Below are 26,217 nucleotides of genomic sequence, written 5' to 3'. Positions count from 1 at the left end.
CAAATATGCCACCCTTTGTGCTCATATTTCACTGGCAAGTACCTCATACTTGACAGGAGGAAAGTCTAGGCTGTTAATGCGCCCCTTTGCTTGGATCTTGCATGCTTTTTAGTTTGTTTTGAAGAGGCAGGTCTGCTTTTCAGGTTGATGCACCCTTGGTGCTTCATTGCTGATGGTGTTGTTTTGTTCCATTTCTTTAAGTGCATTTGGTATGCAGCAGTTCAGCCTTCATCATGTATCATAGGTTTTCCCCCTGACTTTAAACCATGACTCCTTTTGTTTGAATACGTAAAAAAAATATATGTCCCAAACTGTGAAAAAGTGATTTTTAAAATCACTTCAGCCTGCATTTTGTATCTCAGGTCTTAATTTAATCACAGTTCTTGAGGAAATGAGCCTAGGCAGTCTTAATTGAGTGTTTCTATGCCTGTGGAATTTTTTTTTCCTCTGTCGGCATACCAAAATTGAAATCTGTTGAGCTTCAAGTTTTTACCGCAATGCCTCAGAAGCACATTTTAGTCTATAATCCATCCCACATCCTTTCTTCTGCCCTGCCTCCGATTCCTGACAGCTCCTTTTTTTTTTTTTGGCTGTACTCCAGGGGTTACCACCTAGTGGCCCCCAAGGCTTGGATCTTCTCTACAACTGTATTTTGCCTGGCCTAGACAATGTTTTTAAATTTTGGAATTAGTTGCCAACATTTAAAAAGGAAAGAGTGGACATTAACATCCAGTTCTGGCTTGTCTTAGGAAAACCAGAAGATCTGAAAACAGCTGGACTTAAAATCCTAATGGCAAAAAGTTCTGCTCCCTTCTCTCTGAATGGCCCCTGAAGACACTGGAGTGTCTGACCCCTGCAGAGTGTATTTGTGCTAACTGGTGCTGTCTTGTTTTCTGTCTACACTCACAGCACGTCATCTCTGCAGACCTCGATAACGTTAGCTTAAGAATATTTTTCTGAGCTGAATACAAGCACGGTTGTTTCCTCTTGGATTCGGCTATTGATGTAAGGCTCTCCAGCTTTTTAAAGACTCCCATCTCCCACATATCTCACTGGAAATCAACAGCACACTTAGAGATGACCTTGGACCAGAATTCAGTAGATACCTAATTGGCCAGTTTACGAAAAGATTTAATACCAAACCAGTAGAGTAGAAAGACCTTCCTGTAAGAGAGGCAGGGCCATCTATATTCATGAGGACTGACTATGGATGCCTAAGGAGACAGGGACTTCCCAGGGGGCCAGGCGTGGTCAGCTGCAGCCAGTGCCTGCAGGAGCATCCCCTTTAACAACACCTACTGTGGGGTCACTCCAGCTGCGATTCTGTCTCCTGTAGAGAGTCCTTCCTCATTTATTAATTCTTTATTGATAGAGCTCATCAGGGCTAAACTCTGTCAATATGCGCTCCCCACCTGACATGTAAAACTGCAGCATGAATGTACATACTCTATTCCTATGACCAAGAAATCAACACTGGTGTTCTTCCTCAAAGGTGATTCCAGTGTCATCCTAACATCCCACATTCCTCTTGAGCATTATAATTTTGACCTAACTCCGAGACCTCTTTCACCCCCATCAGGCTAACTCATTTTAAAACTCTGATGCACATTCCTTAGATTATCTTTAGGGAGACTAGCACTCATTAGGTCACCGTTTTCCCACTTCTTACATCAGTGCTGCCCAGGGCTGAATAGTCCAACACTAATGATAGCCTCAGACCAGACACACATCTTAAAGTAATGCTCTGTTCTTGGCTTTGTTCTTCTAGTCTGGTTTAGATGTTGAGAGTGGAAAGTTCCATCACTGGAGAAGTGTGTAAATTGAAAGAAATTCTTATGTTCTCTCAGTAGTGACTTATAACACTTTTATGATTAATAGGATTTTGTAGACCAGCAAGGTTCAAGATTGTTTATAACATCTACTAAGGATTCCCAGGTAGTAAATGTTTGTTACTTGGCCCAACTGGGTAATCTGGATAGTCCTTCAAATTGAAGCTAGCCAGTCCCCATTGTTTTACCAGGGCCTTCCCTCCTAGTCCAGGTTCCTAGGTTGCTGCCACTTTGGACTCTATTTGAGCACTTGTAGCTGATAATACCTGGTAAAGTGAAGTTTCTGGGAACTGGGCATTCAGTGGCTCTGTTGAGAGAGTATACTAATCACTTGATCAAGCTTCATGCACACAGGATTTTTTCATTGCTTTGTTGACTGGTGTATCCTTATGTTGTTGTTCAGTTGCTCAGTCGTGTCCGACTTTTTGCAGCCCCATGGACTGCAGCACGCCAAGCTTCTCTGTCCTTGACTATCTCCTGGAGTTTGCTCAAACTCATGTCCATTGAGTTGGTGATGCCATCCAGCCATCTCATCCTCTGTTGCCCCTTTCTTCTCCTGCCCTCAATCTTTTCCTTAAACTAGAACACTAGAAGAATAAAATAATATTAAGTGCTTAGATACTCAGTAAATATCTGTTGATTTATTGAATGAATGAATGATGGGTTCACTTAAAACACACCCTTGTACATACTATAAAAATGTAGTCAAATTGCTGGCGTGTGTTAGCAGCCAAAATTGGGGTCTGCATTTGTACTGTTTAGATTTATAGACTAAGCAGGATGGGCATTCCAGAGCTTTCTGTCTTCCAGAATTATGTCTCAGAAACCATAAGCTGGAATGCAGTCATTTTTTAATACATTATCCAGGCAAGAATGAATTCATCATTTTTATCTCACTATTTCTCATTAGAAGCCTAATGCCAATATCTCATCTAGAACACTGCCAAATTTCAGATTCTGCTAAACTAAGAATTGAATGCATATTTGAACAGTACACGGTGGGCCTATGGCAGATTAACTTTTAGGAGATGGAAAATATATATATTTGACTGACCTCTCAGCCAGTCAGAAATAAATCCTGTGTCTAATTCTTGCCAAAATGTCATTTGGTTGTGAACAGAGCCCCTCATTTGTCTTAAGAGAGCCTGCATATCAAATACCAGGCCACTGCAGTCTTTTCTGCTTCTCTTTTGTAATCCCAGGCAGTTGCATCTTGGATAAGGTGGATTGGTGAACAGATATATGTCATCCTTTGTCATTAGCTGTATTCATACCTTATTGAAATATCTGAGTTTTTTTTTTTTAAGTTTTGTTTCTGTTAACCATTTAGTTTGTGTTTGATCATGTTTCTTTAATTTGTTCTTAAGTTTTCAACCTCTTTCTTCTTTCCAGTTGGCTTCACTATTACATCTAACGTTCAATTCTAATAGCCACTAGAAATTTTAACCTACCATCACTATATTTAAAAATAATTTCTCTTATGTATCTGGGTGGGCAACTTGGATCATGACGTTCCTGTTGCCTTACACCCTGTTTAGTTATTGCTTCTGATGGGTGATGGGTGTGTTTTCCTTCTTTAGTTCAGAATTTCCTCCAATTTAAAAAATTCCCTGTCCATAATATGTGTGATGGAAATGACACTTAATTGGACTAAATGACTATTTCATTTTTGCTCTTCTTTGAAAAAAAATATGTTTTTAGATATAGAAATAGGGATGAAAACTTACAAATAATATCCTTGAAAAGTTTCTTGAATAATTCACTTTGGAGTCCAAACCTTCAGCTCAGCCCGATTCAGTCCATCACACTCACTGCTGCCTGGCCATCCTCACCAACGACCTCTTAGGTGTCAAATTTACCACCGCCCTTCCAGCAATGGTTGACTATTTAGCATCTTGGCTTTGTTTTACTTATTCTTTCATAAAAATCAGATGAATTCCCTGAGCCAGGTACTGTTGGTTCTTGAGGGACAGTGGATAGGAATGTATTGGGTAGAAGGAGAATTCTACCTGATGATAGCTATTTAGTAAAGACAGTTTACCTGACAGTTTGCTGTAAGCATCAGTTCCCTGATGTTATTGTCAAGCATTGGACTTTCAAAGCCACATGCATGGTCCCACTTGACCACATTTTTTTTTTTTCATTCCTCATTTTAGAGAATGACTGGCTTTATTGGTTAGAGGATAGATCCATGCATATAGTGGTTCATTATGATGATGGCGAGTGGGTTTACATCCTGAGTGATGGGACATTGATCGTATCCTCAGCCCTGTCCTGGCCTAGTCCCGCGATGTTAATTACGGAGTGTCAGTGTTAGGAAGAAAAGTTAACACCTGGGAGTGTTGCTCACCCTGGGTCCCTGGTTTGCGGATGGCGGTGTCTTCAGGGATACTCTCGGTTCAAGCCATGGGTTATTCATTGTACCCTATTTGTCACCGTGGCTGCCCCCACACTAAAAAGCATAAACCATTAGCAAGCAGTGAAGTGGCCCATCTCCTCACCCACGTTGCCTGCTAGAGGCGTTTTTCCCAGTATATCCAGATACCACAGTTTTGGGGTTTTTTGTTTGTTTTTAGGTAGTTTTAAACAGACTCATCATTGCCCAGGAAATTTACTTGCAAATTTCTAAAACTGTCATTTAATGTAAACTAAATCCACTCTGTCACCATATTCTATTCCAGCAACACTTTTCTCCCCTTAAAGTAACAAGATGAAGCCTTCACCTAAGAAAACGTTGTTTGTTTGTTTTTCCTTAAAGCGGGAAAAAATACACAGAAGCACCAATAACACAGTAATCCTCAAAGCCTACTTTTCTATAGCTTTGACTGGGACCAGCTGGCAAGTGTTTTCAGTGTTGCAGCATCTGGAAAAATTTGGTTGAAGGACACGAAGATCAAAATGATGATGTGATGATGTTATGTTATGTTGGGAAGTGTTAGCCCCATTTCTTTCTAAAACAGCCAAGGTGGAGAACACAGGGCTTTGTGATGTGTGTTTCGCTTTGCTTCTTCTCTTGGTTCACTCTTTGGATCCCCAAGGGGATCTTTGTAGAAACCTGGTGGTTGCTTTGCGGTGGCAAAATTGGCTTTTAAATGAATTGGAAGCTGGGCTGGCACCTGTTCTTTGATGTAGGGGAGAGGACCCATACATGAAGGGCACCAGCAGTGCTTCTTAAATCCCAAATTTTAACTATCTTCAGACAGTAACTGACTGTTCTCAGGAGGCAGCTGTCTGAGCGGCAGCATGCACTGGGGTTGTGTGTACGAGCTCTGGAGAGCCAGACTGCCAGCCTTTGGGTACTCCCCACCCCCTCCCTAGCCGTGTAACCTTGAACAAAGTGCTTCATCTCTCAGTTTCCTCTGTAAAATGGGGCAGATGCTAGTTCCAACCTCATGCGGCAGGCTGACTGCAAGGATTACAAGTCGATACACATAGAACATGGTAAATTTCAGTGAACATGTTATCGATCATTGATAAGAGTTTACAAACAGAATCACTTCATTATTGCAGTTTGCAGAATTCCTCAAAGTCGAACCAGCAACTGAGGGACATGATCAACCATTGGTCACTCGCCATCAATGAAATTAAAATCTCATTAAAAGGAACACAGAAAGACATGATTAATTGGGTGTTATTTGGAGGCTTCAGTATTCCCTGGGTGACTAGTTGCAGAATGCTCTCTGATTGTGAAAACATCAGGCTCTTAGCCAGCTGGGATCACCTCTGCTGTGCCCTTCCAGGATCTGATTAGGAGTTCAATGATCATCTCCTTAATGATTGGTTTTATTAAATGACTGGACAAGGAGATCAGCCCTGGGATTTCTTTGGAAGGAATGATGCTAAAGCTGAAGCTCCAGTACTTTGGACACCTCATGCGAAGAGTTGACTCATTGAAAAAGACTCTGATGCTGGGAGGGATTGCGGGCAGGAGAAGGGGACGACAGAGGATGAGATGGCTGGATGGCATCACTGACTTGATGGACGTGAGTCTGAGTGAACTCCGGGAGATGGTGATGGACAGGGAGGCCTGGCATGCTGCGATTCATGGGGTCACAAAGAATCGGACATGACTGAGTGACTGAACTGAACTGAAGAGAGAGAAATATTATTTACCTTTTGCCTCAGGATTAACAAGTCTTATTTTTCTCATAACTGCTCTGTTGCCATAGAAGTGTCTATGAAGAGAAGTGATGTTATTGCAGAGTTTACAAAGGCTGCAGAATCTATACATCCTCACTCTTCTCACAGTTGGCTAATCTAAATCTGTTAATCCTCTTCTTAACATCCTGAAAGTATAGGATTATGATAAGCCTGGAAAGGGGGAAAGAGGGCTTTAGTTTTGTATTGGAACTGCTGTGGAGCTGGGAACTACATTGTCTTCCCTTGAACCCTCCACCCCCACCCCCATCTTTTCAACCTGGAATGGACTTCAGTTGCAGCATTTTATTCGATTTCTTCCAGTGGGTAGGAAAAGCCAGATCTGCCCAGAGTTAAGGAGATCTTGCTGCCTTAAACAGCCTGGGAATAAGCAGCCTTGACTTGTTCTCTGATCCTGCACACACAGTTCAGTCTTGCTTTCCTTTTTCACTGCTGCCAAACATTCTTCTGATGTTTTTATCCCTTAGTGCATTATTGATGCTCATCCCTGAGTCAGCATCTCTTTTCTGGCTCCTCTTCTGTGTTTTGACTGCTTGTGCCACCCTGTGAGAGGCCCCTCCATGTCCTCCAACAAAAGGGTTCCTTTCCGAAGATAATCAGCAGTTTATTTAAGTGGATAGTGAGCTACCTGTGCCATATAATAACCTCACCAGTGTTCCTTTCCTGTCTGTTCCTTTGCCAGAAGTGTTTCGTTTGTCTCCCTCTGATTTTTGTTCCCCAAATCATTTTTGTTCCACGATATCTATTCCTCTTATTTTTTACTTGCTACCTGCCATAAAGTCTAAATCCATTTTGTTGCACTTAGGTATCTAAGGCAGGTTGATCTCTGTTTATTAGCAATGGGGAGTGGAAATCTGAAATTCAATTCGTTTTATTATGTTTCATGTACATGCAAAGAACTTCTGATAACTGACCCCTTTATAAATAGATAACATTTCTGAAAGGTTGATAATCTCCTCGTTCTGAAGCTCCACTATGATTGCAAGGACCAAAGCAAAAATTTCAGTAGTTGTTTCTTGGGTTGCTTTAGTTTGGTGTTTTTCAGCATATGAGTGATTTAATCCCCGTTCAATCCTTAGAGACCCAGCACATCCTCCCTGCAGGCTATCTTACTTCCCTTGGCATTCTTTCAAATAATTTCTGATAACAGCAACAAAAAGTATCTTTTTGATAGTTATTTCAGCTGATGCTGGCATTAAATGCAGTGTTCCTAAAGCATACATTTAAGATGATCTCTGCTTTCTCCACTCCAGACAGGGTTGGAATGTCTTAATATATTGGTGTATGTTCAACCAGATAGTGCTGGCCATGCACATATAACTGGTGATTCCCAGTCTAGAGAGAGATTAGTGGGATATTTGTAAGACTTAGAAAAGCTGTGACTACAGACTCTGTGATCTAAATGTCTGGCATACTCTGTATTATCTTTCTTTCCCCAAATACTGCATTCTATTTAATGAGTATGTTAGAAGTTCAGGCCTGTTGTAACAATGGGTCTTAGGCTGCTAAGAGTTTTAAATATAAGGTTGTTTTGAAGCTGTTGAATTTTTATGCTATTTCCTTTTTAAAAGTACCTTCTTATAGTTTATAGTAGGCACTGAACAAATGTCTTGATACCCCAAAGCATGCAAGTTAATAGTTTTTATTGATGATAGTAATACACTTTGGAGTCCTTGAGGCTATGTTTTACTATTTAGAGAGACACTGTTCCCTCTAAATTAATGCCCTTTACCCACCAAAAGTTCAGTAAGGCTACTGGTTTCATTAAGATGAGCTACCATGTAATAATATTGTAACTGGTATGCTATGAAAATGGGTAATAAAGGAATATCAGAATGTCCCTCTGTAGACAATCTCAGATATAGGATAAACAGCTTCCTCCCAGGCTTGAATGATGTACAACAATCCTGCCTGAAGAAGAAAGGCTGGAGTTGATAACCCCTGGATGTTATCAGGGGTTATCACAGGTTAACCTCATATCAGGACGCAATGTAAGCTGCTTTTCCACTGATACTTTTATTCATACAGTGTTTTGGTAAAATACACAAATGTACAAACAAAAATGATCAGTTCTGAAGTTCTTCCACTGATTTTTTCCTCCACTGTTTTTTTTTTTTTTAATTTGTTTGTCATAATAGCTCTTACTTCTGCATCTGTGGTGCAGATGACACCACCCTTATGGCAGAAAGTGAAGTGAAGTAAAGTAAGGTCGCTCAGTCGTTTCCATCTCTGCGACCCCGTGGACTGTAGGCCACCAGACTCTTGTGCCCACGGGATTTCCTAGGCAAGAATACTGGAGTGGGTTGCCATTTCCTTCTCCAGGGAATCTTCCCAACCCGGGGATTGAACCCGGGTCTCCTGCATTGCAGGCAGATGCTTTAACCTCTGAGCCACCAGGGAAGAAAGTGAAAAGGAACTAAAAAGCCTCTTGATGAAAGTGAAAGAGGAGAGTGAAAAAGTTGGCTTAAAGCTCAACATTCAGAAAACGAAGATCATGGCATCTGGTCCCATCACTTCATGGCAAATAGATGGGGAAACAGTGGAAACAGTGTCAGACTTTTTTGGGGGGGCTCCAAAATCACTGCAGATGGTGTTTGCAGCCATGAAATTAAAAGACGCTTACTCCTTGGAAGCAAAGTTATGATCAACTTAGATAGCATATTAAAAAGCAGAAACATTACTTTGCCAACAAAGGTCCGTCTAGTCAAGGCTATGGTTTTTCCAATGGTCATGTATGGCTGTGAGAGTTGGACTGTGAAGAAGGCTGAGCGCCGAAGAATTGATGCTTTTGAATTGTGGTGTTGGAGAAGACTCTTGAGAGTCCCTTGGACTGCAAGGAGATCCAACCAGTCCATTCTGAAGGAGATCAGCCCTGGGATTTCTTTGGAAGGAATGACGCTAAAGCTGAAACTCCAGTACTTTGGCCACCTCATGCGAAGAGTTGACTCATTGGAAAGGACTCTGATGCTGGGAGGGATTGGGGGCAGGAGGAGAAGGGGACGACAGAGGATGAGATGGCTGGATGGCATCACCGACTTGATGGATGTGAGTCTGAGTGAACTCCGGGAGTTGGTGATGGACAGGGAGGCCTGGCGTGCTGCGATTCATGGGGTCGCAAAGAGTTGGGCAGGACTGAGCAACTGAACTGAACTGAAGAAAACAATAACAGGAAAGAAAAATGAAGTCCCTCTTAGGGGGTTTCTTATCTGTTCAATTAGGGCAATTAACATAGCGAGATACAGTGATTTCTCAATTAATGAATCATTGGGAGGAAAAAGCTCCTCTATGTAAGGTTAGTTGCATTAAAGCTCACATCCCAGGCACCCAGGCATCTTAGAATATATGAGGCAGAGCTGCCTGCATGAGAGTAACCAAAGTTGGGTATTTTAAAGCTCACTTTAATTTGTCTTAACCCACACAATATTTTTTATTTATTAACTTCTTTCACAGTCTATGTGAGGACATCACTTTACATGAGCAGTAAATATGAATACTGGCTGTACATGTATAAAGCTTTTCATTTAAAAATGTATTAGTAAGTTGTCAGGGCTTCCCAGGTGGCTCAGCAGTAAAGAATCCGCCTGCCAATGGAGGAGAGGCGGTTTGATCCCCTGGTGGGAAAGATCCCCTGGAGGAGGAAATGGCAACCCACTCCGGTATTCTTGCCTGGGAAATCCCATGGACAGGGGAGCCTGATGGGTTACAGTCCATGGGGTCACAAAGAGCCAGACACGACTTGAGCGACTAACACGCACACAGTCAGTTGACATATATAATGGTATTTCTAGTTCTAGTCAGCATGTCACTTGACTGTTAAGGTATTTTTACTTTTACAAAGCCAAACCCAAATTTTATTTCTCCGAGCTTTCATAAATAATAACATTCCTCAATACGTATAGTTAACATCATTATTACCTGATGTCATGTTTAAAGCCCTGTTCCTATAGCAGAAAGTCCGCACTCCCTGGTGGAAGCCTGGCCTCAGCTGGCTCCTTACCTGTGTCTCCCTTCATCCCTGTTTTGCCAAAAGTTTTCACATTTGTCTCAGGTTCAAAGGATTTGTTAACAAAATAAGTCACTCGTTATATATAAATAATACCAATATTTATGAGAGAATTATCTAGCTTACTTTTAATATACTAACATTAACATAAAAGAGAAATAAACACAGCAGAGGATACATCACCGAATTAGGTTTCAACCACCATCCAGATTCAAACAGTGCTGGGAGGTCCCGCTGTCACAGCACATCTGGAGTCCCAATTGGCAACAGGTCCTAGGCAGCACATCCGCTTGTGGGTGAGACCTCAAAGATTGCAGTTCAGTCCTGGCTTATAATCCCAGGTTGAAAACTGTTATCATCATAAATCTGTGAGCAAATTGTGGCTCTGGTTTCATGTTAATGCTGTTTGTTTTGTCATGTAAAACTTGGAATATTGTTAAACCTGGAGCTTGGTTGGCCAGATCCCCTCCAGGGGCTCAACAGTCTCAAGATTCCTCCTTTCTTACCTGTGGTGCTGGAAGTCAGCAGGCAGAAGCTCACAGTCAGGGCAGTATCCAAGCAGGTTAGAAGCAAGGTCAGAGGCCTGCTCTGCTTTGTCTCTGAAGCCTGCTCTGCTGTGCTTAGTCACTTAGTCGTGCAGACTCTTTGCGACCCCATGGCTGTAGCCCGCCCGTCTCCTTGTCCATGGGGATTCTCTAGGCAAGAATACTGGAGAGGGTTGCCATGCCCTCCTGCAGGGGATCCTCCCGGCCCTGGGATGGAACCCAGGCCTGCACTGCAGGCGGTTCTCTCTCTGCTGTTTGCCTCTGTGCCGTCCTCGCTCCATATTCCTACCTCACCAGCAGTGCTCATGTGATTATTCCTCTATGAATCCACCCACACAGTAAGCAAGGCAAGGTTTGCATTACTTGCATTTGCATATCCCCTAAGTCTAGCAGGAACACCAGCTTAGGGTACACACTCTTGTAAGATTAGTTTAATAATTAGTTTAATAGCTGGATGCTTACAGTACACGTACGAGAATGCTCACCTGCTTTTAAAAAGTAATGGGTTTTAACAAGCAATAGCTTGAATGCTCTTGAACCCAATTTCTAACACTCTGTGCTTTCTACCCCCAGCCTTTGCCCTATAACTCAGAAGAGCTGAGCTCTCAGTGATCTCATCAGCTCTTAATATGTCCTCATGATGAAATAGATACCTGAAGGATCTTTGAGTTAGTACTTCTGCCCACCTCTCCCTGCCTTGAGACTCTGGAGGGTTGGAAACAGCAGAAATTAAGAGTCCAGAAGGCTCTGAGTTTTCAAGTTGGGATGGGAGCAGGCACAGGAATGTAGGAGAACATTGTCTGAGTCCTATGGTATACTTGAGGGAGAGGAGACATAGGGCGTTATTTTGACCATCTCGAATAATTAAAAGATGGGCTAAGTGTGAGTTCATACCCAACCTCCAGCCTCTGGAAGACCTAACACAGGAAGCAGGAGTGAGGATGTCTCAAGTTAAATATGCTTTAATCAGAAGGAATACACCTGAATGCCTGAACTTCTTATAAGTTTAGTCAAATTTTAGGGACAGAGAGGCTTCACCCCTTCCTTCCACCATAAAGGAGAATAATTCCATCTCCACTAGTTTCTAATTGCCTAGCCTTTCCTTACTGTGAAACAGATCCTCTGTTAAGGAGAGAGTAAGATTCAGATTTAATTGCAGATGCCTAGAAGAGTTAACATGTTATCTTTGAAAATAATATACCACTAGTTTCTTTTCATTCATTCCATCTTGAGTTATGTACACCTCCTTTGAGGCAGACCCTGTGCTGGGTACTGGGTGTACAGCAGTGAGCTAAACAGACAAGGAGTCTGAGCGCCCCCTTGGCCTTTGCTACTCGGGGAGAAGGAAGGTGGTCAGGGAGGTGACTTCTGCAGGGTGAGACGGTCATGTTCAGTGGAGGGTGGAGTTCTCATACAGTAAGCTTTTGTAACTTCACCCTAATGAGCTCTGCGTATCTTTTTCACCTTTGAGGTGAGGGGATGTCAGCTTCTGAAAATAATGCTTTCTAATCTTGGCAGCCAAGTACTTGCTGATCTTTTCTTTGTTAGCTTGTCCAGTGTCTGCTGGGGGCCAGGCCTAGTGCTGGATACTAATGGGAGATCTTGAGGTGACTGGCAGTGTCTGCTTTCAAGGAGCCTCAGCCTGGTCCCTTGTAAGTAGGGTGACCATGTCCTTTGTTTTTTAGGCCATGAACTAACCTAGAGTGAAGACTCAGGCAGCCCTTGTTTTCATTTCTTATTATTAAAGAAGATAATGGTTCAGCCTTGCTCCATACCGTTCACTGGCTACTAAACCCTTACTTTAAAGGCTTTGGAGTATAGCATGAGAAAGAAAAAAGAGACTTCAAGCAGTAAAGATAAAAGAAGTATCCTTCTCTGGGGCAGTGCCAGGAGATGTAAACAGAAGCCTAGCTCTCTCCTCCACTGCGTCGGTGGGCCCCCAGCATGAGAACTGCTTGTGTCTGGCAGGCTGCCACCACGTGCCAGGCCTTCCGATTTCTCCTCTCTTTGTGCTCAGGCCAGGTGACTTGGCCTCACTTGGCTGCGTTGGCCTGTAATTTAAGCAGTATTCCTTGTATCAGGGTGTTTACTGTCTCATTAATGTTAACTTTTCCAAAGTTCTTCCCAGCCCAGAAGCCACTGGGTTAATCCTTAAGCCTGTGTGTGTTTTATTAATACATGGCTAAAGCTGAAACTCCAGTACTTTGGCCACCTCATGCGAAGAATTAACTCATTGGAAAAGACTGATGCTGGGAGGGATCGAGGGCAGGAGGAAAAGGGGACGACAGAGGATGAGATGGCTGGATGGCATCACTGACTCGATGGATGTGAGTTTGAGTGAACTCCGGGAGTTGGGGATGGACAGGGAGGCCTGGCGTGCTGCAGTTCATGGGGTTGCAAAGGGTAGGACACGACTGAGCGACTGAACTGAACTGATTGCAGAACCTCTTTATAAAACAGATTAAGGTAAAACAAGAGTGACAATAAGAAAAAAAATCCATCCTGTGAAGTTCATTGTTTTATTTCCCTTTGGCATCTTTCCTCTGACTGATCAAAATTTTCCTAAAAGTTACAAGATTTTACAAGATTGTAGAGACGGCTTAAAGACTTATACAGACTTAGGTTGTACAGACTTATTTGTGTGAGTATTTTTGTTTTTAATCAAGGGATTATAGGCACCAAGGGGGAGACAGATCGTTTTTAGTCTTATACATACAGTACACTGGAGAGCAGTCAGCTTTTTGTCTTGGTTGTACTTAGTTAATGCGGGTGTAAGTCTTCCCTCAACAGTGGTTGTGAGCTTGTCCTCAGATTCCCAGAGTATTTTCTTGGCTTCATGCTTTTGATACAGATAGTCGTGTTAACATTTCCGGAATGTGCCTCTGGGTGTAAGACTCTTCTCTTGGAATCTAGATATCTAGCATAATTAAATAAAACCTTTTTGCTGTGGACATGGAAAAGCTTTTCTTGGTGCTTCCAGAAATCAAAGTTGGATGAATTTCCTATGTCTTATCTCTTCTCCCTTCTGTGATATGATCATTTCCTTCTTTTCTTTAATTCAACTCAGACTTGAGACTTGCACGTCAACAAACCCCTAGGGGAGGAGAACTGAGGTATCTGAACAGTACAGGAAGCTCTGGGAGACTCTCCAGGATAAAGGCAGGTGCTGCTGGAGCTCTGTCTGATACCTGTATAAATGTGTTATTCATTGGCTACATGGTCTAGAAGATCTGATACACACTCTCGGAACATTTTTCTTCTTAGATGAAGAAATGCCTAGGGTACCTCAACAAAAACTTTTGGTTCTTTGTAGGAAAAAACCTTCAACTTAACCCAGAAAAGCCACACTTATTTTTATGGAACCTCTTAATACTTTGTCAGAAAGTGGCTATAAAAAGACTACCAAATATGAACATGGAAGGATGTGCTATTAAGGTAATGCAATTTAAAACTATGGTGAAACTTCACTACGCATTAGTTGGAATGGCTAAAATTAAAATGACTGATCACACTAAGTGCTGAAAAGTGTGTAAGAAACTGGATCTCTCTCATACACTGCTGGTGGCATTATAAAAATGGCACAATCACCCTCAGAAACATTTTGGCAATTTCTTTAAAAGTTAAACATATATTTACCATCTGATCTGAGCTTCCCTTGTGGCTCAGCTGCTAAAGAATCTGCCTGCAGTGTGGGAGACCTGGGTTTGATCTCTTGGTTGGGAAGATCCCCTGGAGAAGGGAGAGGCTGCCAACTCTAGTATTCTGGCCTGGAGAATCCCAGGGATTATATATGTAGTCCATGGGGTCGCAAAGAGTCAGACACGACTGAGCGACTTTCACTTTCACCATATGATTTAGCCATTCTACTCCTAGGTATCTACCCAAGTGAAAGGGAGACATATGTCTATACAAAGACGTGTGTATGAATGTTGATGACAGCTTTATTTTTAATAGCAAACCCTGGAAACAGTCCTAATGTCCATCAAGAGGTGAATACAAAAACAAACTGTCATATACTCATACAGTGGAACACTTCTTCGCAAAAAAAGAATTTCTGATACACCCGCAACATGGATAGATTTCAGAATGATTATGATGTGTGAGAAAAGCCAGCAAGATGAGCACATACTTTATGACTCCACTTCAATGAAATTTCAGAAAATGCAAGCTAATTTACAGTGACAGAAAATGGAATAGTGGTTTCCTGGAGAGAATAAAAGTGAGGGGTAATGGGGTTGGTTATAAAGGGTCTGAGGAAATTTTGGGATGTGATGAATATGTTGATTATCCTGCTTGTGTTGATGGTTTTATTAGCTTATAACACCTGTCAAAATTCACCACATTGTACTCTGTAAATATGTACAGTTTATTGTATGTCACTTATACTTCAGTAAGGCTGTTATAAAAAGAAACAAAAGGCCCACCTCCGAGTTGCTTGCATTAGTGTAAGAGAAGATGGTAATAAATATTTGGAACAAGGATTATTAAGGTTATTAAGGACATGACCCCATAAGAATCTGGTGAAAGCTACACTCCCTTTCCCCAGTAACGTGAGGACAAAATTTTGCCTACAATTTAGAGGGTTCCGGTACTAAAAATCCCAGGCTAATAGAATTCTTCCTATTTTTTTTTTTTAAAGAACTAACATCCTTTCAACAACTGTGTCTGCTAAGCAGTAATCCTCTTTTCTCTTCCAAAACAAATAAATAAATTCTTATCTTTATCTCAGATGAACGTTGGGTATTCTTGGCAAGCACGACTTTAAAGTTTAGCCATTCTTCACAGTAAACTATAAACAGAATGGTGCGTCACCTCTACCAGCTAAGTGAGTCTGCAGTTGCATTGATTATACCATTTCATTGCTTTCAAAATGAACAATAATAACATAATGATTTTTGGACACTTTGATTACCATGCTGTGGTCCAGTTCATAAAATTATACCTTAAGCACAGTAAAGGAAGTTCAGGACAAGAATATCAGTTTTATTATTATATTTTAGAGGACACATTCAATACAGCCACTTTAGCTATTCCATACTGTTTCAGACTTTCCCATCACACCAGGATAATAGTAATTAACTGGAATCTGCCCAAACCTTAATGAAAATGGCAAGTAGATTTCTGTTTCTATTATTTCCCCATAATCCCTTCCTGCTACATGTAAATAATAGTAATACTCAACTCTGTTTAAAATTGTGATGTCATAGGTTGCTTGCTTATAGTACCTGTAACATTCCTAAAATCTCTTTTAAACTACTGTCTTTCCCCATCATCCAGGATCCCAATTTTGAGCAAAATGCAAAGAAAAATGTCATATGATACACTGATTTCCCCTCTTTTCCCTGAACATTTTATCTATCATTTTTACTGTCCTAAATTTTAATAATGAGAACACCTTCTGAGATGATTGTATAATGTCTATCCATGGATGGAGTCCTAAGTTTTCCCAGGGAGAAGACTGGGAGGCATACGTTTTCATGCAGATGATTTTTTTTTTTTTCATGCAGATGATTTTTTGAGGAGTGCTTTCATGGTTGACATCTGTGAGGGACTAAAGGAAGTAGAATTTTGCAGATAGAAGAATTAAAACTAGGATTCAACCACAGCCAAAACCTTCGCTAATCCCACAGGGAGCTTTGGATCAGAGCTGACCCTTGGAATGGTCCTGCCTTGAGGCATTGGGGCCTTTCTGCCCTCATGACCAGTCCATTGACACAGGCTGCCTTTGGGGAGAGACAGCACACTTTGGTGAAGGGAATCCCCAAAGAGGGATGAAGCTGAGATTCATTAGCCACGAGAAACCCCTGCAGATTCCAGGATGGTTGCCTCGTTCCTGAAGAGAAGGCCTGGGCAGCACCGTATAGCACTCACTGCTGTGGTCCTGCATGGACCCATCTGGGGACTGTTCCTCCAGGAGTGGGTGCTCTCATTTCCCAGGGGAGAGCTAACCAGGGAAGGTCAGTGGTGTGACCTTTGGTCCCTACTGTGGCAGCTGGCCTTGAGGTCATGCCAATACTCACCATGTCCATCCTCTACTACCCACTGTGGGTTCCCTTTGTCTGGGGGCCACTTATGCTAGTCTGGCTAGTTGACCTGGAAAGTAAGCTAGACTGTCCTCTGAAAAAAAGGAGTGAAAGTCAGTCAATATTGGTGCTTCCTTGTGGATGAAATAGAGAGAAGGAGATAGAGATGAAAAGAGATAAATCACTGCAAATCTATATTAAAGGCAAAACTGTCGGAAATTGCAGATAGATTTGCAGACAGATGAGAGGTAACAGATGAGAGAAATGGGTCAAGATAAATCCTTGGTTCCAGTTCAAGATGTTGACACAGGAGGATGCTGAAATCAGCCATGGACGCACTGAATCTGTAGCTATGTGTGGAATAATTTCCTTTGAAAGAAACCCCCAAGTTAGCTGGGCAGCTCCTTCATATCAGGCAAATGAGGAAAAGCCCACATTGAAATGAGTGGGAGGGGCTGAGACACAATTGTGCCCTAAGCCCCCACCATGGCATGATGTCCCACATTGGGAGGGAACTCAACTCCAAGCTTCTCCCTGAGGAGGGTTTGAAGCCCACCTCTAGCACCCGAGCTTTTAAGACCTGCACCTGAGAGATGAGCCCCCAACCCATCTAGCTTTGAAAGCCAAAGGGGCTCGCGTCCACAGAATACACAAGGCTACAGTGGGCTGAGAAACACTTGTCAGTGGGCTTTTGGGGACTCACTGTGGCTACACCCTGGGCCCAGCATGTGGTGATGGATGTTGATTAGACCTGATGTGGGGATCATACATAACATATACATACATAAAAAATATGTTGTACACCTGAAACTAATATGGTATTATATGTCATTTATATCTCAGTTTTATTTTATTTTATTTTTTACTTAACAATATTGTATTGGTTTTGCCATACATCAACATGAATCCACCACCCAGCACTACTGGGCATACACACCGAGGAAACCAGAATTGAAAGAGACATATATCTCAGTTTTAAAAGAAACATGGCCAGTCTTTATTATTTTTTTACTAAAGTATAGTTGATTGACAATGTCTTGTTAATTTCTGCTGTGCAGCAAAGTGATTCAGCTATACATATACATACATTCTTACATTCTTTTCCGTCTTGGTTTATTCATAGGATAGTGAATACAGTTCCCTGTGCTTTACAGTAGAGCCTTGCGGTTCATCCACTGTATGTATAATAGCTTGCATCTGCTAATCCCAACTCCCAATCCCTCCCTTTCTCACTCTCCCCGCCCCGCCTTGGGGATCACAAGTCTGTTCTCTGTGTCGGTGAGTCTGTTTCTGTCTTGCGGATAGGTTCATTTGTGCCATGTTTTAGATTTCCACGTAATGATATTCTATGGCATTTGTCTTTCTGACTTCATTCATTCAGTCTGATCATCTGAGTCCATCCATGTTGCTGCAAATGGCATCATTTCGTTCTTTTTATGGCTGAGGAGTAGTCCATCGTGCCTGTGGACCACATCTTCTTTATCCTTTCCTCTGTTGATGGACATTCAGGTTGCCCCCATGTCTTGGCTGTTGTGAATAGTGCTGCTGTGAACACAGGGGTGGGGGTATCTTTTTGAATGATAGCTTTTTCTGTGTATATATGCTCAGGACTGGGATAGCTGAGTCATACAGTAATTACAGTTTTACTTTTTTTGAGGCAACTCCATACTGTTTTCCATAGTGGCTGCATCAACCACTAACATCCCACCAACAGTGTAGGAGAATTACCCTTTCTCCATACCCTCCCCAGGATTTGTTATTTTGTAGACTTTTTCATGATGACTATTCTGACTGGTGTGAGGTGGTCTTTCATTGTAGTTTTGATTTGTACTTCTTTAGGAATTAGCGATGCTGAGCGTTTTCCCTGTGCCTGTTGATGGCCAGTCTTTAAAGTCATGGTTGCCTAGGGATACTCAGTATTCATTTGAGATGAGCCAAGAGTTAATTGATTTGCTTTGGGAAAATAAACTAGGTTACTGCTTAGGAGACACATTTGTAGACCTCCTAAGATATGAATAATTCTTCTGTAAGAGGGTATTAACCCAAGATTTTTAGAATCTTAGAACCCTCTGTGTTGACACTACCTGTCAGGCACTAGGAACGTAGCAATGAACAGACAGGTAAAGTTCCTGCAGTCACTGGAGTTTCTGTTTCTGTGCCTTGTGGGGAGTGGGGTGGTGAGTGAAAAGCTGTATCCAGAAATTCATAAATATATAGCAGGTCTGGTGATGATAAATGCTATGAAAAAAATTGTAGGTAAAGAAGTAGAGAGTGGGCTGTGTAGGGGTATTGATAGGGTAGCCGGAGACATGTGAGCAGCAACTTGGAAGGGAGAGTCGTGGAGAAGCAGGGAACAGCGTGTACAGAGGGTCTTGAGTAGAAGCTGGCTCTGAGCACCTGGGAAGCAGACCCGAGGCTGCTGTGGTTGGAGCAGGGGCAGCTGGAAATGGAATGATGTGGGATGAGGTCAGACGTGGACTGGGAGGCTTGCTCCTTGTAGAGACTGCTTTTTCACTCTGAGCTGCAAAGCGGGCAGGGGACTTTGAATAGAAAAGTCACATTCTCTAATTATATGTTAGAAGGCTCATCTGCTTGCTGGGTGGAGGTCAGACCTGAGTGAGTGGGATGGGAGCAGGGAGATAACAGGTTATTGTACAAATCTAGAAAAGATGGTGGAGGTTATACTTGTGTTGTAGCAGTTGAGGTCGTGAACAATCATCCGTTTCTGTGTAGGTGGATATCTCATATATATATGAAACGTATGAGACATATATATATATATATGACATATATGGCTTTTCCAGTAGTCATGTACTGATTTGAGAGTTAGACCATAAAGAAGGCTGAGCGCTGAGGAATTGAAGCTTACTAATTATGGTGCTGGAGAAGACTCTTGAGAGTCCCTTGGACAGCAAGGAAATCAAACCAGTCAGTCCTAAAGGAAATCAGCCCTGAATATTCATTGGAAGGACTGATGCTGAAGCTGAAGTTCCAATGCTTTGACCACCTGATGTGAAGAGCTGATTCACTGGAGAAGACCCTGATTCTGGGAAAGACTGAAGGCAAGAGGAGAAGAGGGCAACAGAGGATGAGATGGTTGGATGGTATTGCTGACTCAATGGACGTGAGTTTGAGCAAACTCTGGGAGATGGTGAAGGACAGGGAAGGCTGGCATGCTGCAGTTCATGGGGTCACAAAGAGTTGGACACGACTTAACTGACTGAACAACAGGAATGAATGCATGTATGTCGACGTTAAACCTTTTGCATAGAAGGCTGATTTTGTCTGAGTTATCAGTATATGGTGGGAAAATCAGATGAAAAGAACACAATTTCAGTACTTGGTGGTAGAGATGTAGAGGAGAGTGAGGGTTACAGAATTTTCCTGGGAAAATTTCAGGGTAGGAAATGGAAAAAAGAAAAAAAAATGCCTAGGGAGGTAGGTGAGGCTGGACCATGGAGAGTCTGATGGACCACATTAAAAACTTGAGAGCTTTATCCCAAAGTTGATGGAAACAATTAAAAAGTATTACCTAAGGAGGCAACATGTTCCGATTTATGACTTAAATTCTCCAGGTAACTCTGGTGTGAGAAACAGGGCTCTTGAGATGTTTAGACTGAAGGCAAGGAAACCAGTTAAGATTCGCGGGTGTCCCGGGCAGAGGCAATAAGCTAATGTTTATTATGTACTTGCCGCACATCGTGCATCATTCTAAGCACTTTGCTATTAACTTAATCCTAAGAACAACCCTGTTAGTAGGCACCATTACCATCTACCTCTTACAGACGCATAACTCCTAGCACAAAGAGGCTAAGAAAACTTGCCCAAGTCCATGGGGCCATGCAGCTCTAAGGAGGGGGGATTTGAATGCAGGCGCCCTGGCTGGAGAGTTCAGGCTGTTGCACACTGTGCTACACGGCATCCCCTGAAGATAAGAGCCCAGACATTTAGAGAAAATCATAGGGCGGATCTCTCCCTTTGTCCCAAACTGAGCTGTTAATTAGCCATAACTTTGCACTAGTGTTACAGCAGTATCTAAGAACCCCAGCCTCCTAGCCTCTCCTCTTCTCCTTATTTCGAGCTTGAATTCTCTTTTGGCACCCATGTCTCTATCTTCATGCCACCTTTCTGTACCCATGCAACCTACAGGGTGTGTCTTTGAGTAAAACATACTATGATGTTATCATCTTGTCAGGTAACCCACGTCTGTGCTTTTGCCTCAGGATTTCTTGATCAGGGAATACATCAGCCTTGGGGTTCATTTGGTGTGCTTTTCCCCCAAAGCTTTTGTTTGAGAATAGCTCCAAGTAAGTCACCTCCATTAGAACATCACTACGATATGAGATTAAGGTGAAACACGCTAGCATGCGGGGAGAAAAGTTCATGTTTTGAATGATCACTCAGAATACAAACACAAACTGTAAATAGTCATTATCTAACTGTGACTTTGCTGTCAAAGCGTGCAGAATTTGAGTAGTACAAGGAAATTATGGAGAAGCCAGTGTCTGGGGAATGCCTGACTTAGTTTGCCAGAGAGATATCAACTCCATTATCCCCTGGGACAGTCCTGTTTCCTTCTCTGTTAGATTCACGGGAGTATTGAACATTAGCATCCTTCTCCCTTGTGGTTAATGTTATTATTACAGCTTTATAAAGGACAATACTTAGGCTAGATGTTATCCAAGAGAGCAGACAGAAACTTCTAGCCCTGATAGAAATTCAAGCCTGAAGTGTGATGCAGGGACACAAGAATAGAAAAAAAAAAATAGACTGTTCACACAAAGGTGTCAATGTACCCCGGTGTAGGCAAGAAGGCCTCAGTGAGTATCACCTGTGTCCTGTGTGGTCAAGACACAGAGAAAGCACCAAGACCAAAGGCAGTGGGCTGCGGAGGAGGGGAGGGACAAGTTCAAGGAGTCTGCCTCAGAAACTAGGTGAGTGAGTCTTACTTGGGGAAGCTGAGAGGGATCCGAAATGAGTTGACGGTCACTGAGTTTAGAAGGCCCCCCGCCTTTTTTTTTTTTTTTTTTTTTTGGAAACTAGGGTATCTTAAAACATGAAGTTATCAGCACATACTTGAGGAAGTCTAAAGTAACAACCAGCCTTTCCTTCTCAGGTCACGTTCCAGGTAAGGAGCGTTTTTTTATTTTAGAACTCCAGGTGCAGTCAGGAGAAGGGAGAAAACAGTGACACCCATCTTTTTAATGAGCATTGCTACTAGAAGAGAAATTAGCATCACCCTGAATTTTATGTGATGTCAGTTAAATGAAGTTATTTTGTAGCACTTTACAACAAATTAGAATCAACTAAATTGAAAATAAGCCTAGCAGCTGGGATAAGTAATCAGGTAAGTGACCAGTTTTGCTATTTTTGCTTTGAGCAGAAGACAGAATTTGAATTTCCAATGTCCTTCGAGGTGCAGGGTTCACAACTGGGGATGTGGTTTCTGGGATGATTGTTTAAGATGCCAGCAGCTCAGTGTTGCCCTCCAAGCTGTAGCCTGCTTCTAGCCACATTCCTTGGAAACTAGCCCTAGCACAGATGTGTGTCCACCAGAGGGAGGGTTGTGAATTAGTGTAGGACACAGCTCTGCTTTTGGCGGAACATTAGAGAGCAGACTGGAAACAGATGACCCAGAACAAGGCAGTAAATCATCTACATTAGTGGAGAGACTCTAATGAAAGGGCTGAAATTCATGTGGGGACTTTATGGCCACTCATGAAATTAGCTCAGATCCAAAGAACTACTAGAACACTTTCATGCTTTAAGAGGAGGGTGACTCTGTTCAGTTGCTGCAATCTGCATATAGTCAGAACGCCCTGACATCATACTGGCTTTAGTGGGCAGAATTTTACAGCAGAGCTTTGCACTCAATGAGCCGGTATTTCTCGCTGATTAGCAGATGATTTTTGTATCTGAGATAAGTTTGGGAAACTGTGGAGGAAGCCAAAAGAAGATGGAGGTTGGTGGCTCAGGATCTCTACGTGATGTGTGTGTACATTTGCTTGTGTGGGCAAAAACACGGGAGAGAAAAAGATGAATGGGGGTGAGAGGTGTTAGCACAAATGAAACTTTGTCAGTTACTCAGATTGGGAGTATTAAAAGGTCAAGATGAAGATAAAACGGTGTTTGCAATTATGGTTTATGAAGAGAAACAGGCCATAGTGAAGAATTAATTTTCATTTTTTTTCCTCTGCAGCAGATGGATTAAATGAAACTATTCTGTCAAAACTCCATGTATCTAGGTTGTTTTCAGCCTACCTTAGAGAAAAATAAAATTTGCACAGACTATTTTCTACTTAGAAACTTTATACTTGAAACATTTTTCTCAAAATGTTTGTATGTTTACTATTTTTCTCTTAAAATTTTTCTTCAAGTATTCAGACAACTTTTTAGATGGCTGATTATTGAAGTGGCAGGGGATTTTCCTCTTGGAAAATAAAAATGATGGACAGGACTTTCTCTTAATTTCTTCAATACCAACTTCTCTTTCTTGGACCAACAGCATGTACTTGACATTCAATGCTTTATACTTTGGGTTTGGAGGTAGAAGGAGCAAGGTGTTAAACTTCTATCAGCATCATCTCATGAGAATCCTGTTCATAAACAGGACCCCATGCAGGGAAGGCTGACTTCTCTATGAAGCATCATGGCACCACAGAGAGCAGGACAGATCTCTGATGAATCTGGCTATTACTGAAAATGTATCTGCACTACTGAGCTCCAAATGGACAACCTCTAGTGCTTGACCCTGTTCAGCCAACTCAGGTGTTGCTCAGGGTGGTATTCACTGCTTTGACAGATCACTGTACTCTGAAAGCACTAAGACACATGCCTGAGTTGTAGAGGTTATCCACTGTATTTTATTACTTTGATAAAAATGGGTGCAGAGAACTGAGTGAATTTATAGGGACAGGAGTTCAAAATGCTGACCTATTATTTCCAGAGAAACCAGTTTCCTCTTTGTTTTGAACTACCCTGTCCTGGCTAATACATCTCTTATTAATGAGTGTTGAGAAAATCCAGGTAGTGGAAACACTGGGGGCTACTATCATTCTCTACTTTCCACTAGTAAATAATTTCTCTTTTATTGTAGAAAATGTGGGACCAGTGTACACTGATTAATTGATGCACTGAAGATGTAGGTTGTGGTAGAAAATGTCTTTATGAGAGTAATTTGGTCATTTATATGGACTTTGTAATGTCTGTGAAAGAAATTATTTTGCAGGTTATTGCATCATTAGTCAAATTTTCTGAAGCACTGATGTGAAAATCCACTATTATTGGAAATAATGTGGACACTTTTTCTCTGTGTTTATATTTTACAGTGGCTGCTAATTTACAGAAGATTGTAGATGATCCCAAAGCTTTAAAAACATTGACATTTAAGTTGGTAAGTGGAAAGTTATAGAATGAAGGTAAAGATTTCGCCATGCTGTGCCAACAAGTAATAGTAATATCATTTAAGAACCTGTTCCATAATTCTGTTGTTGGTTTTGGGGGGTAGGGAAGTGGGAATCCATTTCTGCATTCGTTATTTGGCTGGTCAACATGAGAATTTTTTTTTTTAATTAGAGTATAATTGATTCAGAAGGGTGTGTTAGTTTCAGGTATACAGCAAAGTGAATCAGTTATACATATATCTGCTTATTTTTTTCAGATTCTTTTCCTGTATATGTCTGTACAGAGTATTGAGTAGAGTTCCCTGTGCTATACAGTAGGTCCTTACTAGTTATATATTTTATGTAGTGTGTATATGGCAGTTTCAATCTCGCAGTTTATCCGTCACCTCCCCTTTCCCCACTGATAACCATAAGCTTGTTATCTACATCTATGACTCTATTTGTTTTGTAAATAAGTTCATTTGTACCATTTTTTTTAGATTCCACATATACATAGTATCATATGATATTTGTCTTTCTCTGACTTACTGTAACTCATTATGACTATCTCTACATCCATCCACATTGCTGCAAATTGGCATTATTTTGTTCTTTTTTATGACTTGGGAATACTTTTCTAATCATTCTTTTACCATCACATCTTTAAGAGTAGCCATTTGAGAAGTCTTGAAGTCTGCACCCTTTTGCTTCCAGTTTGTACGGCAACTTGACCAGAAAGACAAATTAATCTGAGTTCGAAGCAACACTCTTAACAAAGCCAAGTGGTCCTAACTTTTAAAAATTGAGGCCGATTGTTGTAGAAATGGTTTAAGTAACTGGAAGCGATTGTAGAACTGCACTCTGAAAGCTACTGAACAAAGACATGGCGTTTTAACTCCACATTTCAAATCACAGTAACAGATTCTCATAGAGGGGAAGTATTCCAGCAGTTTTTCTGCACTAGTAGCTTTTAAGTTTATAAAGTAGGGTGGCCACAGAGATACAGATATGGAGCATTCTGGGGTCCTTGTGAAACTAAGAGCCTGTGATCCTGGCTAGAAACAGAGAGAAGTCCAACTAGTCAAAAATGATGCTTTTCTGGAAAGTTTTTGCAGACAGTATAGTAAATGACTAAATTTTTAAATTATAAATTAATCTTAGCAAGGGCCAGCCAGAGTGCTAAGCAATTTAAGATCTAGATGACCAACACTTTGCTGTGCACAACATATTAATGGTCTTTTTTATTTCTTGTGAAAATTTAATGGAAAACGTGCATGGCCAAAAAATGCTAAATGATTCGTTACAGTAAATGTTAGCCTAGTGCTAATTAACTTTCTGGACCTTGCTCTTCATCTAATTTCAGATGGCCAGGCTGAGTGATAAAAGAAAAACACAAAGATTTTCACAGAAAGAATTCAGCTGAAGAAATTAATTTTCTTTTGATAATAAAAGAGCATTTTAGTCAGACAAAGAGTGAGAAATTAACAAATTGGAAAATTTATCTTCTAGCTTAGGAATCTTCTTTTCACTTCTGTTATGTTTTTAATTCACCTGCATCTTGTAAACATATTTCATTTATATGAGGACATATGGACAAGAAAAATGGCACCCCATGTCTGCATTTCAAGTCAGAATTAATGTTTCTTTATTCATTTTTTATTCTGCAAAAAAAGAAGTTACAGCATATAATACCTCCAGGACATTTTCCAAACTTTGAACATGTAAACCTAGGGACAAGAGATTAAAACTTTTATGCTGGCTTATTCCCATTGTCTCTAAATTCACTTACCTATAAAATAGGAGTGGCTACCCCAGCCCTTTCATAGTACTGAAAGTGAAAGTGAAGCTGCTCAGTTGTGTCCGACTCTTTGTGACCCCCATAGACTATAGCCTACCAGGCTCCTCTGTCCATGGGATTTTCCAGGCAATAGTACTGGAGTGGGTTGCCATTTCCTTCTCCAGGGGATCTTCCCAACCCAGGGTTCGAACCCGGGTCTCCTGCATTGTAGACAGACGCTTTACCGTCTGAGCCACCAGGGAAGTCTGTTCATAGTACTGAAGGTTTTGTAAAAACACCCTCTGTACTGTCCCTAGATAAACCATAAGAATAATGTGGAACTCTCCATCTTCTCTCATCCGTTAGTTCCCTGGATTCCCTCTCTTGAGTCTGTCTTCTTCCCTATCCTCAGCCGCCCTACTGGGGTCCTCTTCGGGAACTGCACTTCCTGCCTATACCTTGCCAGCCTCCAGCTCTGTTTACCACAATGAGGCTCTAAC

At 41.6% G+C, this 26,217-nt stretch overlaps 1 protein-coding gene and 1 non-coding gene across 2 annotated transcripts in view; one reads left to right on the top strand and one right to left on the bottom strand.

Annotated features, from left to right (window-relative positions):
* The window catches only part of STK39 (serine/threonine kinase 39), a 315,997-nt gene that overhangs the window by 271,944 nt on the left and 17,836 nt on the right, over window positions 1-26,217 (top strand). Inside the window, exon 17 of the mRNA XM_040229269.1 lies at window positions 23,887-23,951. Within this exon, the coding sequence (XP_040085203.1) occupies window positions 23,887-23,951 (65 nt within the window). The remainder of the gene's footprint in view (window positions 1-23,886; window positions 23,952-26,217) is intronic.
* TRNAC-GCA lies at window positions 8,316-8,387 on the bottom strand. The gene has a single exon. It is a non-coding gene; the product is annotated as a tRNA-Cys (tRNA).

This window comes from Oryx dammah, unplaced genomic scaffold, assembly GCF_014754425.2.
Source record: "Oryx dammah isolate SB20612 unplaced genomic scaffold, SCBI_Odam_1.1 HiC_scaffold_27, whole genome shotgun sequence".
NCBI lineage: Eukaryota > Metazoa > Chordata > Mammalia > Artiodactyla > Bovidae > Oryx > Oryx dammah.
The sequence above is the reverse complement of the archived record's forward strand: the minus strand, read 5'-3'. Positions and strand labels throughout refer to the sequence as shown.